This window comes from Fukomys damarensis, unplaced genomic scaffold (assembly GCF_012274545.1).
Source record: "Fukomys damarensis isolate Sample0158 unplaced genomic scaffold, DMR_v1.0_HiC HiC_scaffold_28, whole genome shotgun sequence".
Classification (NCBI taxonomy): Eukaryota; Metazoa; Chordata; class Mammalia; order Rodentia; family Bathyergidae; genus Fukomys; species Fukomys damarensis.
In genome coordinates, this window is record NW_022900940.1 from 3,260,785 (window position 1) to 3,279,416 (window position 18,632).

General features: G+C 41.9%; 1 protein-coding gene across 1 annotated transcript in view; it reads left to right on the plus strand.

Moving 5' to 3' along the window:
• Window positions 1–15,284, plus strand: part of Arl6ip5 (ADP ribosylation factor like GTPase 6 interacting protein 5) — an 18,225-nt gene extending 2,941 nt beyond the window's left edge. Inside the window, exons 2-3 of the mRNA XM_010635942.3 lie at window positions 13,729–13,946; window positions 14,398–15,284. Of these exons, the coding sequence (XP_010634244.1) occupies window positions 13,729–13,946; window positions 14,398–14,570 (391 nt within the window). The 3' untranslated portion in view covers window positions 14,571–15,284. The remainder of the gene's footprint in view (window positions 1–13,728; window positions 13,947–14,397) is intronic.
• Window positions 15,285–18,632: the final 3,348 nt, after the last annotated feature.

Sequence of the window (18,632 nt, forward strand, 5' to 3'; positions counted from 1 at the left end):
GGCTGGAGGGCACAGGCTTCCCCTGGACTCTGATTAGGGTGGCAGCCAAGGTACAACTAGGGCAGGGCAGGCCTGAGGCCTAGGCAGCTGGCTTTGAACCTTCTACAAAGAAAAATTTTTACCACAAAATAAGTAGTAAATAAGTTTTCATCCTTTGCTCTATGTTCTTTTTCTTTTCTTTGTAAAAAAAGCAGGAGGGCATCTTATTCTTGATCTCCTCATAGCTCCTTATAGGGTTTTTTGTTTTTTGAAATAACACCAAAACTGGGCTGGGTATTTAGCTCAGTGGTTCCACTGCCTGCCTTGCAAGTACAAGGGCCCGAGTCCGATTCCTGTACAAAAAAAAAAAAAAAAGAAAGAAAAGAAAGAAAGAACAGCAAAACTTAGATACAGAGCAAGGTTTAACACAGCACAAGCTCAGGAGCCTGCTTACCTTGATGGAATCTAATTTTTACTGGGAAGACTGGGGCCACCCCCTTGACAAAATATTGCCCCTTCCTTGAAGTATCTTAACTCATTGACTCAGGTACTTACAGGACTTTATCCCTTCGCATTCCCTTTCAAATAGGAGATACTGATTGTCAGTGACTTTTTTTTTTGTACAGGGGATGAAACCCAGGACCTTGAGCTTTCAAGGCAGGCGGCAGAACCACTGAGCTAAATCCTCAGCCCAACAGTCACATTTTTGAAGGAGAAAGTAAAAAGTCTCATGGAGGTTTTCTATTGTTATTTTAAAAATCTTATAGAAGATATAGGCCAGTAGTAAAAGTTGTTTTGAAAATGATATGTGTACAAAATATGAAATTTTCTCCTAGTGAAAGTTTGGTGTATAACCTTCTCCTATTTTGCATATGTAGTCCTTTTTTTCCATTTCTTTATATTTTCCATTTCTTTTATTCATTTCTTTAATAATAAAAGTAAACTTTTATTGAGGCCCTCAGATGCTAAATACTTTGCTGTTACGTCATACAGCCTGGTAGGTAAACTTTTATTATTATGTAAATCTCAAGCTCAAAGAAGTTAAATAACTTACTCAAAGCCACCAAGTCAGGCTGGTGCTTTTAACTTCTCTGACGTCTTCCTAGGGGTCATGAGGTTTGGAATTATAGTCCCTTAGAGCTAGAAGAAACCAGATACCTTCAGGGCCAAGGAGCTTAACTGATTCTGGAACGTTCTCTTTCTAAAGAGGACTGTCTTGGTGGTATGGTGGGTGTGTGGGTCAGAGCTCTGCTGGAGGCCATTTATCAGATTCTCCTGACTGTATGTGAAAATGTGGGCTGAATGTTACTCCAGGTGACTCCACCTCTGTTGGTCAGGAGGCTTCAGGGGCCTCTAGCTTTGCTAGAGGGCTTGGAAGGCCTTTGGAGAGCTCTACCTCCCACCCCCATATTGAAACCTAGCTTCAGTAAGGATAGAGAGGGCTGGTTCTTCAAGACTGCAGTTTTGAAGAGAGAGAACACCATGGCAGATGTAATCTAGATCTAGAAACACTGAAAAGGACTGCACATCCCACAGTAGAGATTCAAAGGGATTAGGCTAGAGATAATCTGTGTATGAGGTACTGAGCAGGCAGGGTTTTGGTAATCCATGGTTAGAAGTTTGACCTCTACCTTCAAAACATGGTTTACCAGGCACATGGCTTCTACTCAGTGGGTATACTATACATCTGAGATTAATCCTGGCTAAATCTGTTACCTCACAAACCTTCAAGCCAGCGTTCATACCTTCTGTCTCTTCTAGTAGTATAAAGTAATGGTTAAAACCCAGACTGAGCTTGAGTCCCAATCTCTAGTCTCTGGCTGTGTGACCCTGTGCAAGTCACTTGAACCACAACTGTGCCCCAGCCTACATCTGTAAAATGAGGCTAATAATGGTACTGAACCTACAGGCCTTCTGAAGGATTAACTGAATTCAGAACAGTACCAACCTCCTGGTTTTTGCGCCACAAAATGTTGCTTGCTATTTTTGTCTCTATTGCTATTATCAAAGACACAGCTGAGAAATGCAGAGAGCATCTTTATATCAGCAACTTCATCTACCCAAAGCCCAGTCCCCAATTTTTTTTCTGACTCTGACAAGATTCAGCTTTGATACCACTTCTTTGTGGAAACATTCATTCTCACTCGCTCCCTGTTAATCAGGCCCCACACCTGTGTTTATAGTTTTCCTGTTACCCTGTAAGCTTTTAATTTGTTCCGTTTTTCTTTGCTCTAGACTGCAGACTTCCTGAGGCCACAGTGAGTAGGTTTTGGTTTTGATCATTTTTTCCTTTTCTTGGTCTTGTCATTATTGTTTTTATTCTCTGTCTCCTTGCAGCCTGCTGTGTAGCAGAATGTTGAGTGCAAAGAGTTTAAGTGAATGTAAGGTTTTGGCACAATCATAGATGCAGTCTTCAGTCCACTAAATGGAACAAATTATCTTTTGGAAGCCTGTAGAAACAGGCTAACACATGGCAACAAAACACTCCCCGAGTGATGGGAGTGATTTGTTGCTGAAGGCACCGTGCAACACATGGTTAGCATTACTATAACTGCGTAAAAATTAAATTTAAAAAGATTATAGTTCAGTCTTCACTAATTCATTTTAGCCTTGTAAAATCTTGGTGCAGTGATCTGTGGTTTCTCACCCTCAGCGTGACTGACATTTGGGCTGTACGATTCTTTGTCGTGGGGGTTGTCCTGTGCATTTGAATGTTTATCTTCATCCTGACCCTTTACACTGGACACATACCGCACACACACCACACACACACCCTCCAGCCGTGATCTGTGAAAATGTCTCCTGTAGACTGGGCAGTGGTTGATAGCCCCTGCTCCACTACCGAGACATTCATAATGCTTCTTCTGTATCTTCATTCACTAAATACAAAGTCCTTCCTAAAAAGCTAGGGAAGAGAGCTCATGGTGATTATCTAGCGAAGCAGCTCCAAGTTCCTGATCTTTCCAACTTTATAGTGGATTTGAAGCTTTACACACTTTTGATTATTATCCTCAATTTATTAAATTTTTATGCTATCATTCTTTAATTAGTCTGCCTGGAAGCCTGTACAGGTTCCACGGGCTCAGGCTCAGGCTTTTTTTTTTTTTTTTTTTTTTTTTTTTTTTTGACAGAATCCTAGCATTTGCTTTTATTAATTTTCTACTCTAAAGTTCACTTGCTTTAAAACTGTGCTACTATAAAACAGGAATTAAAAGACTTCATTGGTATGAAGTGCACCAAGGCCTACCAAGTGGTGACACCCAAACATTAGCTGCTTTTATTATTATATTAAATCCTAGATCACAGGATTGTTTATGATGCTCACAACTTGTGTCTTCTCTTAGGAAAAAATATTAGGTGATAGATATACTTTAATGGTATTTCCCTGACTGTAAGTTGTGTTTCCTACAGAACTTTGCTTTCTTTGAGGACTTAAATTTCCTTTTGAGATTCAGGTATCACTTTAGAAAAGATTACATGACTTTAAAATAGCATGAATAGCAAGCTAGAAAATATGTGTTTTGCAGACAATGGCTTTGACTCCTTCAAATTAAAAAAGGCAAGAGGTCTAAGATTGAAGATTCCATAACTGACCTTCTCTATCCTGACATTAAGACATTCTTTGCAAGGTTGGGCATGTTGGTGCAGACCTATAATTCCAGCTAAGGCAGGAGGAGTACCTCAGGTTCAATTCAAGGCCAGCCTGGGCTACAATAGTGAGTTCAAGGCCAGTCTGAACTACAACGAGAACCTGTCTCAAAATAAAACACAATGACATTCTTTTCACATCATGTACAATAATAAATGTCTCTACCTCTTTGTGCAAAGCAAAAAATGAAGCCAAGAGTTAATTGCCCTTGCAATTTAATTACAGAGCATGTGAGACATTCTAGTTGTAGAGGAAATTTCTTTGTGCTTAGTAGGATGCTGAAAGATTTGAGCTGAAGAAATCTGTGGAGAGAGTGGGCCATGAAGCAAGTGTCTTGCACCTGGGGATTTGTCAGAACTGAAGAGTCACAGGTGCTGTTTCAGACCTACTGGTTTAGATTCTACATTTTAACAAGCATCTTAGATGATGGATGGGCACATTAGAATTTGAGAAACACCTGTCTCATCTGGCTCCAAAGAAACACTAGCAGAAATAAATATACTTCTATCCCCCTTGGGATTCTAAATGTATACTTTTTGGCTAGGTCCAGGAATCTGTTGTTTTTGCCACCACTAATTTCCCAAGTGAGATACATATCCACAATTGAAGTTGAGAACGGTTGATCCTATTGAGTCTCCTAACCTTTAGAAATACAAAGTATTGATGTCATATGGCTAATTGGAACCGAAGCTGCTAATAGTAGCTTGGTTTATTACAAGGAAGTGAAATAATTTTTCAACTAAACCATATAGCAAATATTTAAAAAATATATTTTATGCCTACTATTCTTACAAAATATTGCTTGTTTGGTTGGTTGTGTGTGTGTTTTTTTTTTTTTTTTTTTTTTTTTTTTTTTGGTGCCAGGGATCAAACTCAGGTCTTTGCAGTTGCAAGGCAGGCAGCGGCACCACTGAGTTAATCCCCAGCCCCAAAATTTTGGGTTTTAATGTGGAATTTTCACACATATCTTGATCATAACCATTCCCTTATTACGCTCTTTTGCATTCCTTCTCCTTTCCCGTAATCCTTTCCTCGTGTCTGCTAATAGTCTCCCTTCCACTTCCATGTTGTTTTTTTCTTTTACTTTCCACATATTTCAGTTAAAGCGATGATCTCCAGTTCCATTAGTTTTCCTGAAAAATCATGATTTTATTCTTTCTCGATGAAGAACACTCCACTGTATTTATGTAGCACCTTTTCTTTGTTCATTTATCCTTTGCTAGCCACCCAGGCTGCTTCCCAGTCTTGGCTATCGTGAATTGTGTTGCAGTAAACATAGATGTTCAGGTAACCCTGGACCTTAATCCCTTCTGTTGTCTACCAAGGAGCGATTTACTTGGATCATATGGTAGCTCTATTTCTAGTGTTTTGAGGAACCTCCACACTGATTTCCAGACTGGCTGTACTAATTTACATTCCCCCCAGCAGCGGAGAAGCTTCTTTTCCTCCCACATCCTCACCTGCATTTATTGTTTTTTATGTTCTTGCTGAAAGCCATTCTGACTGAGGCAAGGTGGAATCTCAGTGTAACTTTTGATTTGCATTTCTCTAATAGCTAAGGTTTTGAACTTTTTGGTATACTTATTGGCCATGAGTACTTTTTTTTTTTTTTTTTTGAGAAGCCTCTGCTCAGTTCATATGCACATTTCTTGATTGGGCTATTGTTCGATTGGTGTTGCTTGTGGTTGGTTTTTTATTAGTACTCGTTTGCAGTACAAAATGATTACATGTTGGTATGTGGACATAACACATCTAAATTGTTTTTATGTCCCTGTCCCCTGCCCTCCACTCCTTTCTTTTCATATTGCAAAATTTCTAACGCCCTCTTATGTGTGTATGGGGGAGGGTACTGGGGACTGAACTGGGGCCTTCACACTGAGCTTCAACCCCAGCTTTTTTTATTTTTTATTTTGAGACAAGGAGCCACTAAGTTGCCCGGGCTGGGCTGGAATTTATGATCCTCCCTCCTCAGCCTCCCCAAGAGCTGGGACTACAGAAGCTTCTAAAAGTATCAATTAATGAATTTAATTGAACACCCAACCCTTACAACATACAACATGTCATACTTATTCCCCAAAATCCCTTCCTGCCATCAGAACTCCTACTTTCTGCTAGGTGGCCTCAGAATCATCAACCATACAGAATTTACAACACATCATTGCCTCTGCTGCTTCTGTAGCCGGAGAAGCAGAATTGTTCTACATTGTATAGATTCAGATAGAGCCAGGCAGGTGCTGCATGAGTGAGTACAGGTTTTCTTGCCTAATGAAATTAACGTATGGCCTGATAGCCTGGCCATGAAGGTGCTAAAGGAGGAGAGGCTGGGATCTACAGCTGCCACCTTATGCTTTCAGTCACTCAACATAGCAAGGAGTGTTTGGAAGGTGTATAATTTTAGGTTTGAAAAATCACTACTGTAATTCTTTTCAAAATGAATGTGGCTCTAGAATATGTTCTGGACCAATGATTGTCAGCACCTGATATTAAGAAATATTCAATTCTTTATACTTTTAAATGCTGCAGGGATGAGAAACAAGGACAAGAGAACTCTGGGAGGGAAAATATCAAGACATTTATGAGCCAGGTATAGTGGCACACACCTGTAATTCCAGCATTCTGGGAAGCAGGAGGATCTCAAGTTCAAGCCCGGCCTTAACAAGACCCTGTTTGAAAGTAAAAAATGAAAAATGAGCTGAGGACTTGGTTCAGTGAAAAGGTCTGGGGTTCAATCCCCAATACCACCACCATTTGTAGATAGCATGAAGAGCAATCTGTTTATGCTAAAACTAGTGGAGGGCCGGGGGTTTACCTCAGTGGTTCCCCTGCCTGCCTCACCAGCACAAGCCTGAGTTTGATCTCCAGTACCAAAAAATAAATAAATAAACTCGTGGAAATCTTTTTGAGATTAGTAAATTTCAATGCCAGTTATACACTATTACTTTTATTTGAGTTACTTCATTCAACAAAGAGAAGGAAGCACTTACCAACTTCTCAGACACTGGTAGGAGAAGATACAGCAGAAAATAAGGCAACTGTGACTCCTGCCACCAGTGAGTTTAGAGTCTGGGGGAACAGCAGGACTGTGCTGAAAGCATAAGAACTTTACATAAATATAGCACATGCACAGACGCACACACCTATGTAAACACACATCTTTTCCTACCTCACTCAGCAGATCTCTCCGTAGGGTTCCAAACTGCCAAACTCTCAGGTATTGTGAATGAGGTATTGAGTATGTGGACAGGAAAAAATGTGATTACATTTTATTTATCTTTACCTACATCTATTCAGCTGAACAAATATGTACTGAGCCCCTAGCTAGTGCCAGATAGTCGAGGCCCTGAGGACACAATCAGGAATATGCTTCCCCTAATCCCCCACTCCCCTTAGAATTGATCTCCTCTGCCCTCCCACACTCCTTTAATTGTCCGGGATGTAGGGCAGGAACAATGCTGGCGTATGTCTTCTGACGGGGCCTTTTTTGAGACAGGGCCTCACTCTGTAGTTGAGACTGACCTGGAACTCCCTATGTAGCCCAGGCTGGTCTTGAACTCACAGTGATCCTCCTGCCTCAGCCTCTGGAGTGCTGGGATTACAAGTGTAAGCCACCACGCCCAGTTCACATTTCTTCTTAGTACCGAGCTTTAAAACATCTTCAAACACTCAAATGTTTAAGCAAAAGTTCTTCATTTGGTGAAAATTATCCTTCATTAAGTCATTTCTGACATTATTTAACCTTGTTCTTGACTTCTCCCCACCTCAAACCCCTATTGTTTGTTTTGTTTTGTTTTTGAGACCTCGTCTGGCATTGTAACTCAGACTGGCCTTGAACTCGATCTTCTTGCTTTCACCTCCTAACTTCTGGGATTGCAGGTCTGTGCCACCACTGCTAGCTATTTTTTATTTAATGTTTCCTGCCACTGTCGACTGGTTGGTAGTTTCTGTTTCCTTTCCCTAGGAAAGGAGTTACAAATTTTTCTAAGTGTGCAAATAAATGAGTGTATTCTAGATGCCCAGCCCCCTTTCTTCAAAGGCAGAAGCTGTCAATCAACTTAGGAAGAGAGAACTGTATAGGAAATGTGGTTCTAAGAGGTCAAGATCCAGTTCTTGCCCTATCTACTCAGTACCAAATTAAGCAGCAATGTTTGAAACTTCTTATTTTTATTTTTGGACAAATGAATTCTACCTTTTATCACTCATCTTCAGAGTGCTCACCCTTGACCCCTCTTGTGCCTCATGCGTTGTTTTGCTTTCTGTTTCAGGAAATGTTTTCAAAGCCTCTGATCTAGGGCAAAACCTGCAGCCAGGCTCCCATTCTGCCAGCATCTACTGTAAACAGTAGGCCTTCCTAGCCTTCCATTAAGCATTTGCTAGTAGAGACCCTACCTGGCAAACAGAAAGGCCATTTAAAGTAGAAAACTGGAGCTTTGGTTCCTAATTCTGCTAATCTGCTTTGTAGCCCATTGGTACAGTTTCATACTGCCTCAGGGGGAAGATACAGACCTCCACCATGAGTGTGAGGTGAATAGGGACCTTTGTGGGACAGGAGATCTGGTGTCAAGTTCACTAGCACCTGTCCAGCCCCTCGCCTTTCTCCATGGCTCTGTACGAACTTGCTGGTGACAAAAGCATTAGGAAGAAGAGTTAAGTAAACAAGTAAACATCTCCTCCACCTTAGTTCAAACCTTTCTGGTTGTGTGAGTAACCGTGAAAATAAATATACACCTATATACCATGAAACAAGGCAGTGAGGAGTACGTGCCAGGGCTTAGTATACTAATCTCTCTGCCTTTGTGTATGTTAGAAAATTTCCATGATAAAAAACTAAAAGGATGTGCTGCAGTCTAATTGAACTGTTGTACATTATTTGATGTCCCATTGCTATGATAAGTGTTAGATTTATAACTTCTACTTCTGGTGTAATTGTTGATTACTAAAAATAAAATAGCACTTGCTGGGGATTTAGCTCAGTGGTTTCACTGCCTGCCTCACAAGCACAAGGTCCCAAGTTCAATCCCCGGTACAACAAATAAACAAACAAACAAACAAATAAATAATAAAATAAAATAAGCACCTATAATCCCAGCACTCAGAAAAGGCAGGAGGATCACAAGTCTGAGACCAGCCTGGCTATCACATAACAAGCTCAAGACCACTCTTGACTACATAGCAGCACCTTATGTCAAAGGGAAAAAAAAAAGGCAATTAACTTGATAAATGTCCGACAAAGTGTAGAGGTTCATAAGGTATATTTGCTAGGAATACATTTAGGTGCCAACTGCCACAAAGACAGTAGATCATTTGATCGTCTCTATGGGAGTGATCATTGAATGGTGCCAAGCATACGGATGCAGTTGATGGTACACAGCAAGCATGCAGCAAGTACTACAGGCCTTTTGAGTTCAGTGGGTAAGGGACCTCTCAAGGTTAGGGTACTCACAAAAGGGAAAGGCCTCTGTTACACCTTAACTCGTCTGAAGTCTCCCTCACCCTTAGGCCCAGCAGACAATGGTCATATTTACTCAAGACTAATTTGTGTCCCAAGCCCACATTTATACTTTCAAGTCAGAAGTTGTTCCTTCCAGGACAGAGGCCTTGCTGGGAAAGCAAAATGACTGCAGAAGACTGTTAGGGTCATCCTTGGAACCAGCACCCCAGAGGGTTCCTTGGAGGAACAGGTCTGTCCAGGCAGGAGTCTCCCTCTGTCCCTTCCCCACTCCCTCCCTCCTCCAGCCTGTGCTCAGTTACAGAGGTTCCGCCTTCCATCCACAGTGCCCTTTGGCCTCATTCTGTCGTTTTCCAAGTATCCCTGACAGTTACATCAAAATTTAGATTATTTTTCCCACTACTGCTTTTTCATTTTGCCTCTTAATCACAGGCTCCTGAGGAACAAGGACAAAGACTATTTCCCTAGTACTGTTTAGATTCCAAGGTGGGTAGCAGTCGTTTGTCCACGGTAAAACTTACATTGCTTAACTCATGGCCATGGAAACTTGCTGAGTTTAAACGCTGTGAACATGTGCTAGCTTCTTACCTTTTTGGTTGTTCTTTCAGCACATATTTACGGATACCTACTCTGAATCAGGCACTGTGCTAGGCGCTGGTGGCTAAGAGTGTCTTGTCCCTGTCCTTAGCGGCTTCAGATCTAGCTGGGACCAGAGACAGTCATTTAATGTTCTTTGAAATAAATGTAAAACTGTGACAAATGCTGTAAAGAAGAGGCATATGGTGTGGTGCTCTTGCAGGGAGACTGAGAAAGGCTGTCTGAGTTGAGACTTGAAGGAGGCAGAGAGAATTAGGCAGAGAACACTCATGCAAGGCCTGGTACAGCCAGGAGGCAGGGAGAGCTTGAGGGAGGCCGGAATGAGGGAGTGCAGAATCAGGAGAGATGCACCAGAAGGCAGGTGCTACTGGCCCTGAAGGTGTCCTGAGACAGTCACTCAGGACACCTCTGGCTGTCCTGGAAGGTGCAGTCTCAGCCAAATTGCACACTTGTCAAGTGGAGTGTGGGCTGGATTCCAGGTCTCACTCGGCCCTGCACAGGGCTCCTTGTCCCAGGCTTAACTTTGCAGCTGTCTAAAGAGGCAGCCAGGGGTGGACGCTGCAGTCCCTGTCGAATGTAGAAAGAATTCTGCTTTTCGCTGTGTTTTTGTGCTACAAGGGGTTGAAGCCACGGTCCTTTTTAATTTTTCATGTAATGTAGGGTCTCACTAAGTTGCCCAGGTTAGGCTTGAATTTGAAATCCTCCTGCCCCGGCCTCCAGAGTTCTGGGATTACAGACCTGTACCATCACACCCAGCTAAGAATCTTGTTTTTATTTTAAAGGAAATAAGCAAGAAAAGATACGGGGTGGGGAGGTGCTTTCATTTTTACAATGATCGTTCTGGGCTTTTAAGACCCACAGAAAAAAACTCCACCAATTTAGAGAAGTGCGCTGTGTGTAAGTGGCAGCAGTGAGTCACTCTTCACAGTGAGTCAGCCTTTCTCAGAACTACACTTCAAAAATAGCTTTCTGGGTTAGAAAATTGAAACTCAGCGCAAGGCTGCTTCTATTGCTTTGGAAACATCTCCCCACCTCTTGGGATCTTCTTGGGCCTGCCGCCAAGTGTGCCTTGGATTGCGCTGAGGAGCCCTGTGGGTACATTCTGGGGGCCTTGGACAAAGTTACTGACTTACCTGTCGCTTACTTTGCTTCTGTATAAAACGAGGTGCGCTTCCAAGGCCCCTCCTGGCTCTAAAACTTGGTGACTGGCCCAGCTGTGGCTATCCAAATGGTGTGGCAGGGTTAGGGTATGGTGCGGCCCACTCAGAGCCATTGTCTTTCAGTGAGAAATGAGCTTGCTGACACCAGCTGGATGGAAAGGGTTACTTAGAGCCTTGTGGGGACATCCCTGAATCCAGGTAACAGTGCGGTGGGTTACAATGTAACCATACAGCTAACATTCTTCTCTTTTCTCCCCTGGACCCCTTTGACTATGTTTTTCTCTGGGCGTCCTTTATTTATCTGTATAATGGGACTATGCTGATTCTTCCTTTAAGACTCTGCCACAAAAGCTCGTGATAAGCCAGGCCCAGGGTCTCACTAAGTTGCCCAAGGTGCCTATAGTCCTAGCACTCTTGGAGGCTGAGGTAGGAGGATCATAAGTTCAAGGCCAGGCTGGGCAATTCAGTGACTTAGTGAGACTTTGTCTCAAACGAACACAAAAGCAGCTGGGAATGTAGCTCAGTACAGAGGCCCCAAGTTCAATCCCCAGTACCACCAACACAAACACCAAAAAAAAAAAAAAACAGGCACGTTACAGCATGCCTGAAATCCCAGTCCTTGGGAGGCTGAGGCAGGAGGATCACCATGAATTTGAGGGCTACAAAGCAAGACCCTGTCTCAAAAGAGCAAAAGAAAAAAAATTGTGATGGGGTTCTGAACTTTTTTTTGCAACAAGAAATAACTCCACTATAATTTCTAACTATTACAAGACAGGATTTACTTATTGCAATGGGGTAATTTATACATATATCCTTTATCTCACAGCAGAAACCGTATTTAATGTTTCACATTTGCATAACTAGATCCTATATCCACCAAGGACAGAAAAATGAAAAGTTCTGAGTTTCCCTTTTGTTTTTCTTTCTTTTTTGAATTTTTGAGACAGGGTCTCACTATGTAGTAGAGTCTGACCTGGAACTCACTATGTAGCCCAGGCTGGTCTTGAACTCACAGCGATCCTCCTGCCTCAGCCTCCCGAGTGCTGGGATTACAGGCGTGCGCCACCTCACCAGCTGAATTTCCCTTTTTGTCCTCCCCTGACTTTAGTCTTCCCATACCTCTGTCCCTCTCATCCTCCCCCTTCTTAGATGACAACTACCAGTGAACAGCGCTCCACCCAGCACAGCCCAGGGGCAGCTGTCCACACAAAGATGAGTAGCACATTTATGGAAACTTTCATCCTGAAAAGTTCTTAGGGTTTGTTTCAACTAATATGACGAGCAGGTCCAGCTGTTAGCTAAGAGCACCTCAGACAAAAACTGCTTCCCTCATTCCTGCACTCCCAGGAAAAGGAAATTAATTCTGTGCATGTGCGTGTGCGTGTGTGTGTGTGTGTGTGTGTGTGTCTTTTGCACCAAGTGCAGGTGAGTACTAGAGGCACTGGTATACATTTTGCATTTTCTCAAAATGGAATTGATGTAATCAGAACATGGAAGAAGTTCTCTGAGTAGCTTCGTTAATTTTTTTCAGTTTGGAAACTTGGTTACTTTCTAATTATAGATGAGGCCTGGGCACGCTGTAAGCTAAAACCAGTTCTATAGGAGTCTGTGCTCTGTTCTTTCCCCTGGAACAGGAGCAACAGGAACAGGTGAAAAGCAAATTTGGAATTGCTGGAGTCGGGCTTAGAGTTTCATTGTCCTTTGAACTGGGCTTTATTTAGATGGACATTTAAACTACATGTGTTGTCCAGAGGAAGACAGAAAATCATCTTGAATCTCAGTGTCTGCCCCAAAAGTTACTGTTTTAATATTTTAGAAAGAACTGAGTATGAGACCTTTGGTGTTTTGCTGCTACCCAACCATTTCCTATTTGCAGTTTAGACAAAAGAGTTTCCTTAGATCGTAAACCCTCTGCTTTAGTTCATTGTGTTAGTTTTTATCTTTGCTTTTCTTTACAGCTCAGAAATATTTGGGTGTGGTCTACGTTAAAGCTTTTGTAAAAGAGTGTGTTTCAATTGGTATGCTTTCCCCGACTTCATTTGTCATTTCTAAATATAAAAGTGTTTTTTGTTTTTTTTGAACAGGCTCTTGCCATGTAGTCTGGGAACTAACGAACCTCATGCCTCAGCCTCCGAAGTGGTGGGATTAGAGACACATGCCCCCATCCCTGGCTAGGTGATTTTAGTTATTCAAATAATCCATGGCCATTGGAAAAATATGAAAATGGAAAGGAACAAATGGTAGTAAACTACCCAAAATGTTTCTATTCAGTGTAGAGTCTCACTATGTAGTTCAGACTGACCTTGAACTCACTATGTACCCTAGGCTGACCTCAAACTTGTAGCAATCCTCCTGCCTCAGCTTCCTGAGTGCTAGGATTACAGGCATATGCCACCATGCCCAGCAAGGAGATACTGTTTTAGCTCAGTGGTTCTGTCGCCTGCCTCACAAGCACAAGGACCTGAGTTCGATCCCCAGTACCAAAACAAAACAAAACAAAAAAACCTCAAAAAAGGGCTGGAGACATAGTTCAGTATGAAGGTCCTGGGTTCAAATTCCAGTGTAACACACACACACACACACAGACACACACAGACACACACACAGATAGAAAGAGAGAAACTCTCATTTTCAAAATTGTCAGCCTCTAGTAAGATAGACTGACCAGTTTGGTGGGAGTCACACGGCTTCCACCATTTTCTAATCTCTGAAGCTAAGTTTCTTCATTGGAGAAATGAGTTAATTATATCTACTTCATAACATCAGAAGGACTCAATGTGTCATAGGTAAAGTGCTTAGCAAGTACTCAGTAATCGTTTCTAGTCCTCTTCCCAGCCTCCTTCCTCCTGCTCCTCTGACTGCTGAGCAAGTCTCCCTGTTGTGCCTTCCTGTTCCAGGTTTCTGAGCCCCTTCAACATGATCCTGGGAGGAATTGTGGTGGTGCTGGTGTTCACAGGGTTCGTGTGGGCAGCTCACAATAAAGACATCCTCCGCCGCATGAAGAAGCAGTACCCCACCACGTTTGTGATGGTGGTCATGCTGGCCAGCTACTTCCTCATCTCCATGTTTGGGGGAGTCATGGTCTTCGTGTTTGGGATCACTTTTCCTTTGTTGTGTAAGTGAACCTGAGTTTTCTTTTGCGTGCATTGTGAAAAATGTAGGTGCAATGGCAGTTACACGACTCATGACTTGTGTGTGTTGGCGCGTCTGCTGAAGTCTGCAGGATTTTCCAGAACAGCAGACAGATGAAGTCCTAATAGTTCATTAAATCCATAAATAAGCGTGGACGCTTGCTGTTACGAGACGCTCAGTTCAGACAAGAATGAATAATAAAGCCAAGACAGAATAAAGCCATGGAGCACACACTGATCCTGGGCTCCACGTTTGTCTGACACTAGATTCTCTTCCCAATTTTTAAGAGCTTACCTGCACAGATCAATAGGAGAAACAAACTGGACCGCAGCTAACTGAGGCCGGAGATTAGCAGTGGGAGGAGCCGGAGGGAATACAACGGGGGCAAAAGAGAATTGTTGTCTTGGTGCTAACTATGGCCCACTTCTTTGCAGTGATGTTTATCCATGCATCGCTGAGACTTCGGAATCTCAAGAACAAGCTGGAGAATAAAATGGAGGGAATTGGTGTGAAGAGGACACCAATGGGCATCATCCTGGAGGCCTTGGAACAGCAGGAGGAAAGCATCAGCAAATTCACTGACTATATCAGCAAAGTGAAGGAATAAACCATTTACCTGAGGATAGCATTGCAGCAGAAATTGAGTTGCAATTTGTCCTTGTCCAGACCTACTCTTTGTTTGTGTTTTTTCAGTAGGAGGTGCACGTTTTATGGCAGCATGCCCATGCAGGCCGCACTCTTAATATCTCTGACGTCCCCGGAAGAAAACCACCCTCCTGTTGTCTGAGGTTTCCAGTGTGGCAGTGAAAGAGAATTATGGATTCTCGTAGGGGTAAAAAAAGAAAAAAAAAATTGTAAAAGATCAAGGCAATAGGAGTCAATGAAAAGGCTGTCAAAGGAAAAGAAAAATAAATAAGTAGAGGCAAAGCTGTCAAAATGGAAGACGTGGTGTGTTAGCCTGTTCTGAATCCTTCCTGGCGCTTTCTCCAAACTTCCCCGGGATTGTAATGTGTGAGGTATCAGTTAGTTCAGTTTGTATGATTATTCTTTAAAAAAATCAAAGATGATTCTACCATTTTGCTGCCTGTTTGACCTGCCGTACAACTGGATAAGCCGGTTGTGTACCCTTTGTTTATGAATGTAAAGATTTCTGTTCAAGAGAATATTTTGTTAAATTTTTGTAAATGTTTGGAATGGTAGCAATGTGTGTTCACCAGCAGGTATTTGTCATCTACCTTCAGGAGGTTACAGCTACGTAACCAAGATTATCCTTGATGGATGTTTAAAAAACAAACAAATAAAACTGAACTTAAGTTCTGTTTATAGTGCACATTTTTTTGTTGTTATGAAGAAAAGGTGTCCAAGGCAATGTTTCCATATGTTATTTTCACTGTTTCCTTTTAACTGGACTATTTTGAAAGACATGAACGTGCGTTTTATTAATTCCTTAGGGGCACAAAGAGGACAGTAGTAGCTGATCTTGTAAAATTTAAAGAGCATCTTTAGCTGACCAAGACCGAAAGCCTTGTCAAAGTGGGAATGATCACTGGCTTCTGCAATTCATAAAGATTTTAGATAACAACTGTTATAACCGTATGCTTTCATAGATAGACATTGACATTAAGATAGCATGAGTTTCTATATTTCACTGCTCTCACCCTTTTATTTCCCACGTGTTTAGAAATAGATTATTAATTTGCTTGCCAACTGAGTGATTTCATAAGTGAAGTGGAAAACATTTAGGTTTTTTCCCACCCTGCATTGTGAAGACAATGAGGGTGAAGAAACTCCATCTGTTCTAGAATAAAAACCAATGGCATTTGTGGCTCCTGAGTTTTCCTGCATTTTAATTTGTCCGCCCATCTGCAGTCTTCATCTTTAGCGTGGTGATGTCACCATGCCTTCCATCATGGACTAGAATCTGTGTCTTTACCCAAACATGAAGAATAAAATTTATTAAAGGTGTCTTTTTTGGTGAGACTTTATTTAATGCCGTCTATATTAAACATCTGAGAAACTCAGCGACAACATTAGAAACCATGAGTGTATCCTACACAGCCAGAACTCTCAGCTTGTGTTCCAAATACTCTCTTAAAAAACCTTAACACCTTACTATCCTGCAGTCACAGATAACACTGAATTCCAGGGGGATCTTCTCCCAGACCTGATCTCGGTGTTACATACCTTTTAGCCTACTCCATTTTCCTGTATGGTCTATGCTGCTAACTAAATGCCATACATTTGAAGAAAGGGACAAGCAGCATTTTAAAAGATCCTCATTATAACATCTAGTGGCCAGTGGTGAGTTCTGGAAAGATAATAATAGAAAAATCAATATATATCTGTTGTCAATAGTACTTTTCCCTTTGAGGCGGGGTCTCACTTTGTAGCCCAGGCTGGCCTTGAACTCATGAGATCCTCCTGCCCCGGCCTCCCAAGTGCTGGGACCATAGGTGTGCGCCACCATGCCCAGCTTGAAAGTACATTTTAAAATAAAATCTTCAACTAAAGTATTTAGAATGTTTAGAAAGGAATGTGAATAGAAAGAATACAGTGTGAAATGCTTCTCTCTCCACATGAAATTACATAATTTTTTTTAAAGTATATATGGGATTAAAATCCTCTTTCAGGACTACCAGCATGTCTTAAAATTTCTGACTTTTAATACTGTGGCTGAACAGGCAAATTCACAGGACTTTCCAGAACTTCAACTACTAACATACAGTAAGCTTTTAAATATGTAGGGAGTGCTTTGTCTTATCAGAGTAAATGTTTTAGTTTTTGAAGCCCTTGCTTAACCAAACTGCTTATATGTGAGGATATTTTCTAGCCAGAGGAGGAGAAAACAAAGCTCTCAGCTGATTGTTTGCCTGAAAACCATAACTATCTAAATGTGGTTGCTTTTGTACACACCAAATTATTTTTGAAAAATAGCCACACCATTTTTCTCTCTCTTGACGTATCCTTCCAAATAACGTATTGTTTTAAGTTTGTCCCCATTACAGCCATCCTCTCCCAGCCTGCTCTGCTGGTCTTGTATCACCTCTGATTCCACAAAAGTAGAAAGAAGGCAGGTGCCATATTCACTCAGGTAAAGGAGAGAGGAAAAAGTACCAAAGCTCGATTTCCTAATTTCTAGGTTGATATCACTTCTGTTATTACAGACTCTCAAAATCTATGCATCTAAGGCCGCCCAAGACAGATAAGCAAGTGCTATAGGAACTTAGAAGGAGGAAAGAATGCAGGTTGGAGTTGTCTGGAATATTCTTTGTGAAGGACATGGGATAGGACCTGGCTGTGAGGCTGGGATGGGCTTCCCCACACAGAGGACATGAGGGAAACTTCCTGCTGGGTGGGTCTGTGGCAGGGCAGACAGAGAAGAGGGACTGGGCATGTACAAGGCTGGCTTATCAAGACAAATACAAAGGATGAGTGGTGGCTAAGACGATTTGTACACTGGGGCCAGGAGTGTCCTGAAGGATGGGTAAGGAGTTTAATCCTATAAGCAAGGTTCCTGTGGAAGGGTTTTGAGGAACACAAAAAAATCAAATTAGACTCCTAGACTATATATTAAAAACTTGTCCATAACTATATTTTCTGTCCCTCTAATTTATTTCTACAAAACAGCAATATCTCCTGTTGTCATTGTATATGGGAAACACCGGCAGGAAATGTTCACATAAGGTGTGACCAGACAATGGATGATTAAACTGTTTCAATTTATTGTCACTAATCACCTTCAAAATCTTCCCCCTTGCTTTGAACACACTTATACATTGTTCTTGCTGCTTTCTGAAGCAGCTTTTAAAAATCCTCTTTCGAGAATGGCATGCCTGCCTCGATGTCCTAATCCATTCAAAACCTTTTCCTTGCTTGGCCTTTTTTTTCTTTTTTTTCTTCTACCGGGATCGAACTTGGGACCTTGCCCTTGTGAGGCAGGCGGCGGCACCACTGAGCTAAATCCCCAGCCTGGCATGGTCATTTTGATTTCAGGTAAGAGCCAGAAGTCACACGGTACCACATTCCATGAGTAAGGTGAACAAGGATGTTCCATGTTTGTTTTTATTTGACAGAAATTGCCATAAACGCTTTGAGTCGATTCAGGAAACAGAGGCAGCTATGAAAAGACACTCACAAGAAAGGACTTCAGAGGGTGGCAAGAATACTGGGTTAAATATGTGCAAAGCAAGGGAGAGTACTGGAGAGGGGATAATGGCATTTAAAGTTTTTTTCATTTTACTAAAAAATATATTTTTTTGTTTTGTGTTTTTGAGACAGGGTCTTACTATGTGGTTCAGGGTGAACTTAAATTCACTATGTAGCCCAGGCTGGTCAAGAACTCACAGCATTCCTCCTGCCTCAGCCTCCCCAGAGCTGGAATTACAGGTGTGGACCACCACACCAGGCACTTTAAAAAAATATTAGGTTTAATCGCTTCTCATACTGTTTCGGTCATACCTCCTCTGTGTGGAGTTTACTTTGTTCTCATTACTTTTTCTGCTGGCTCTTTGTTTTCCTTCCCATCCTGTGACTTTACTGCTCTGTCCCTCACAGGTACCCTTAGCAGAAGAACACACCAACACTTCAAGAGAGTCATGAGGAAGAAAGCCAGGCAGGGTTGGAGATGAAAGCTCTGGAGATTCTCCAGAGATAAGCTAATGTGCAGTCC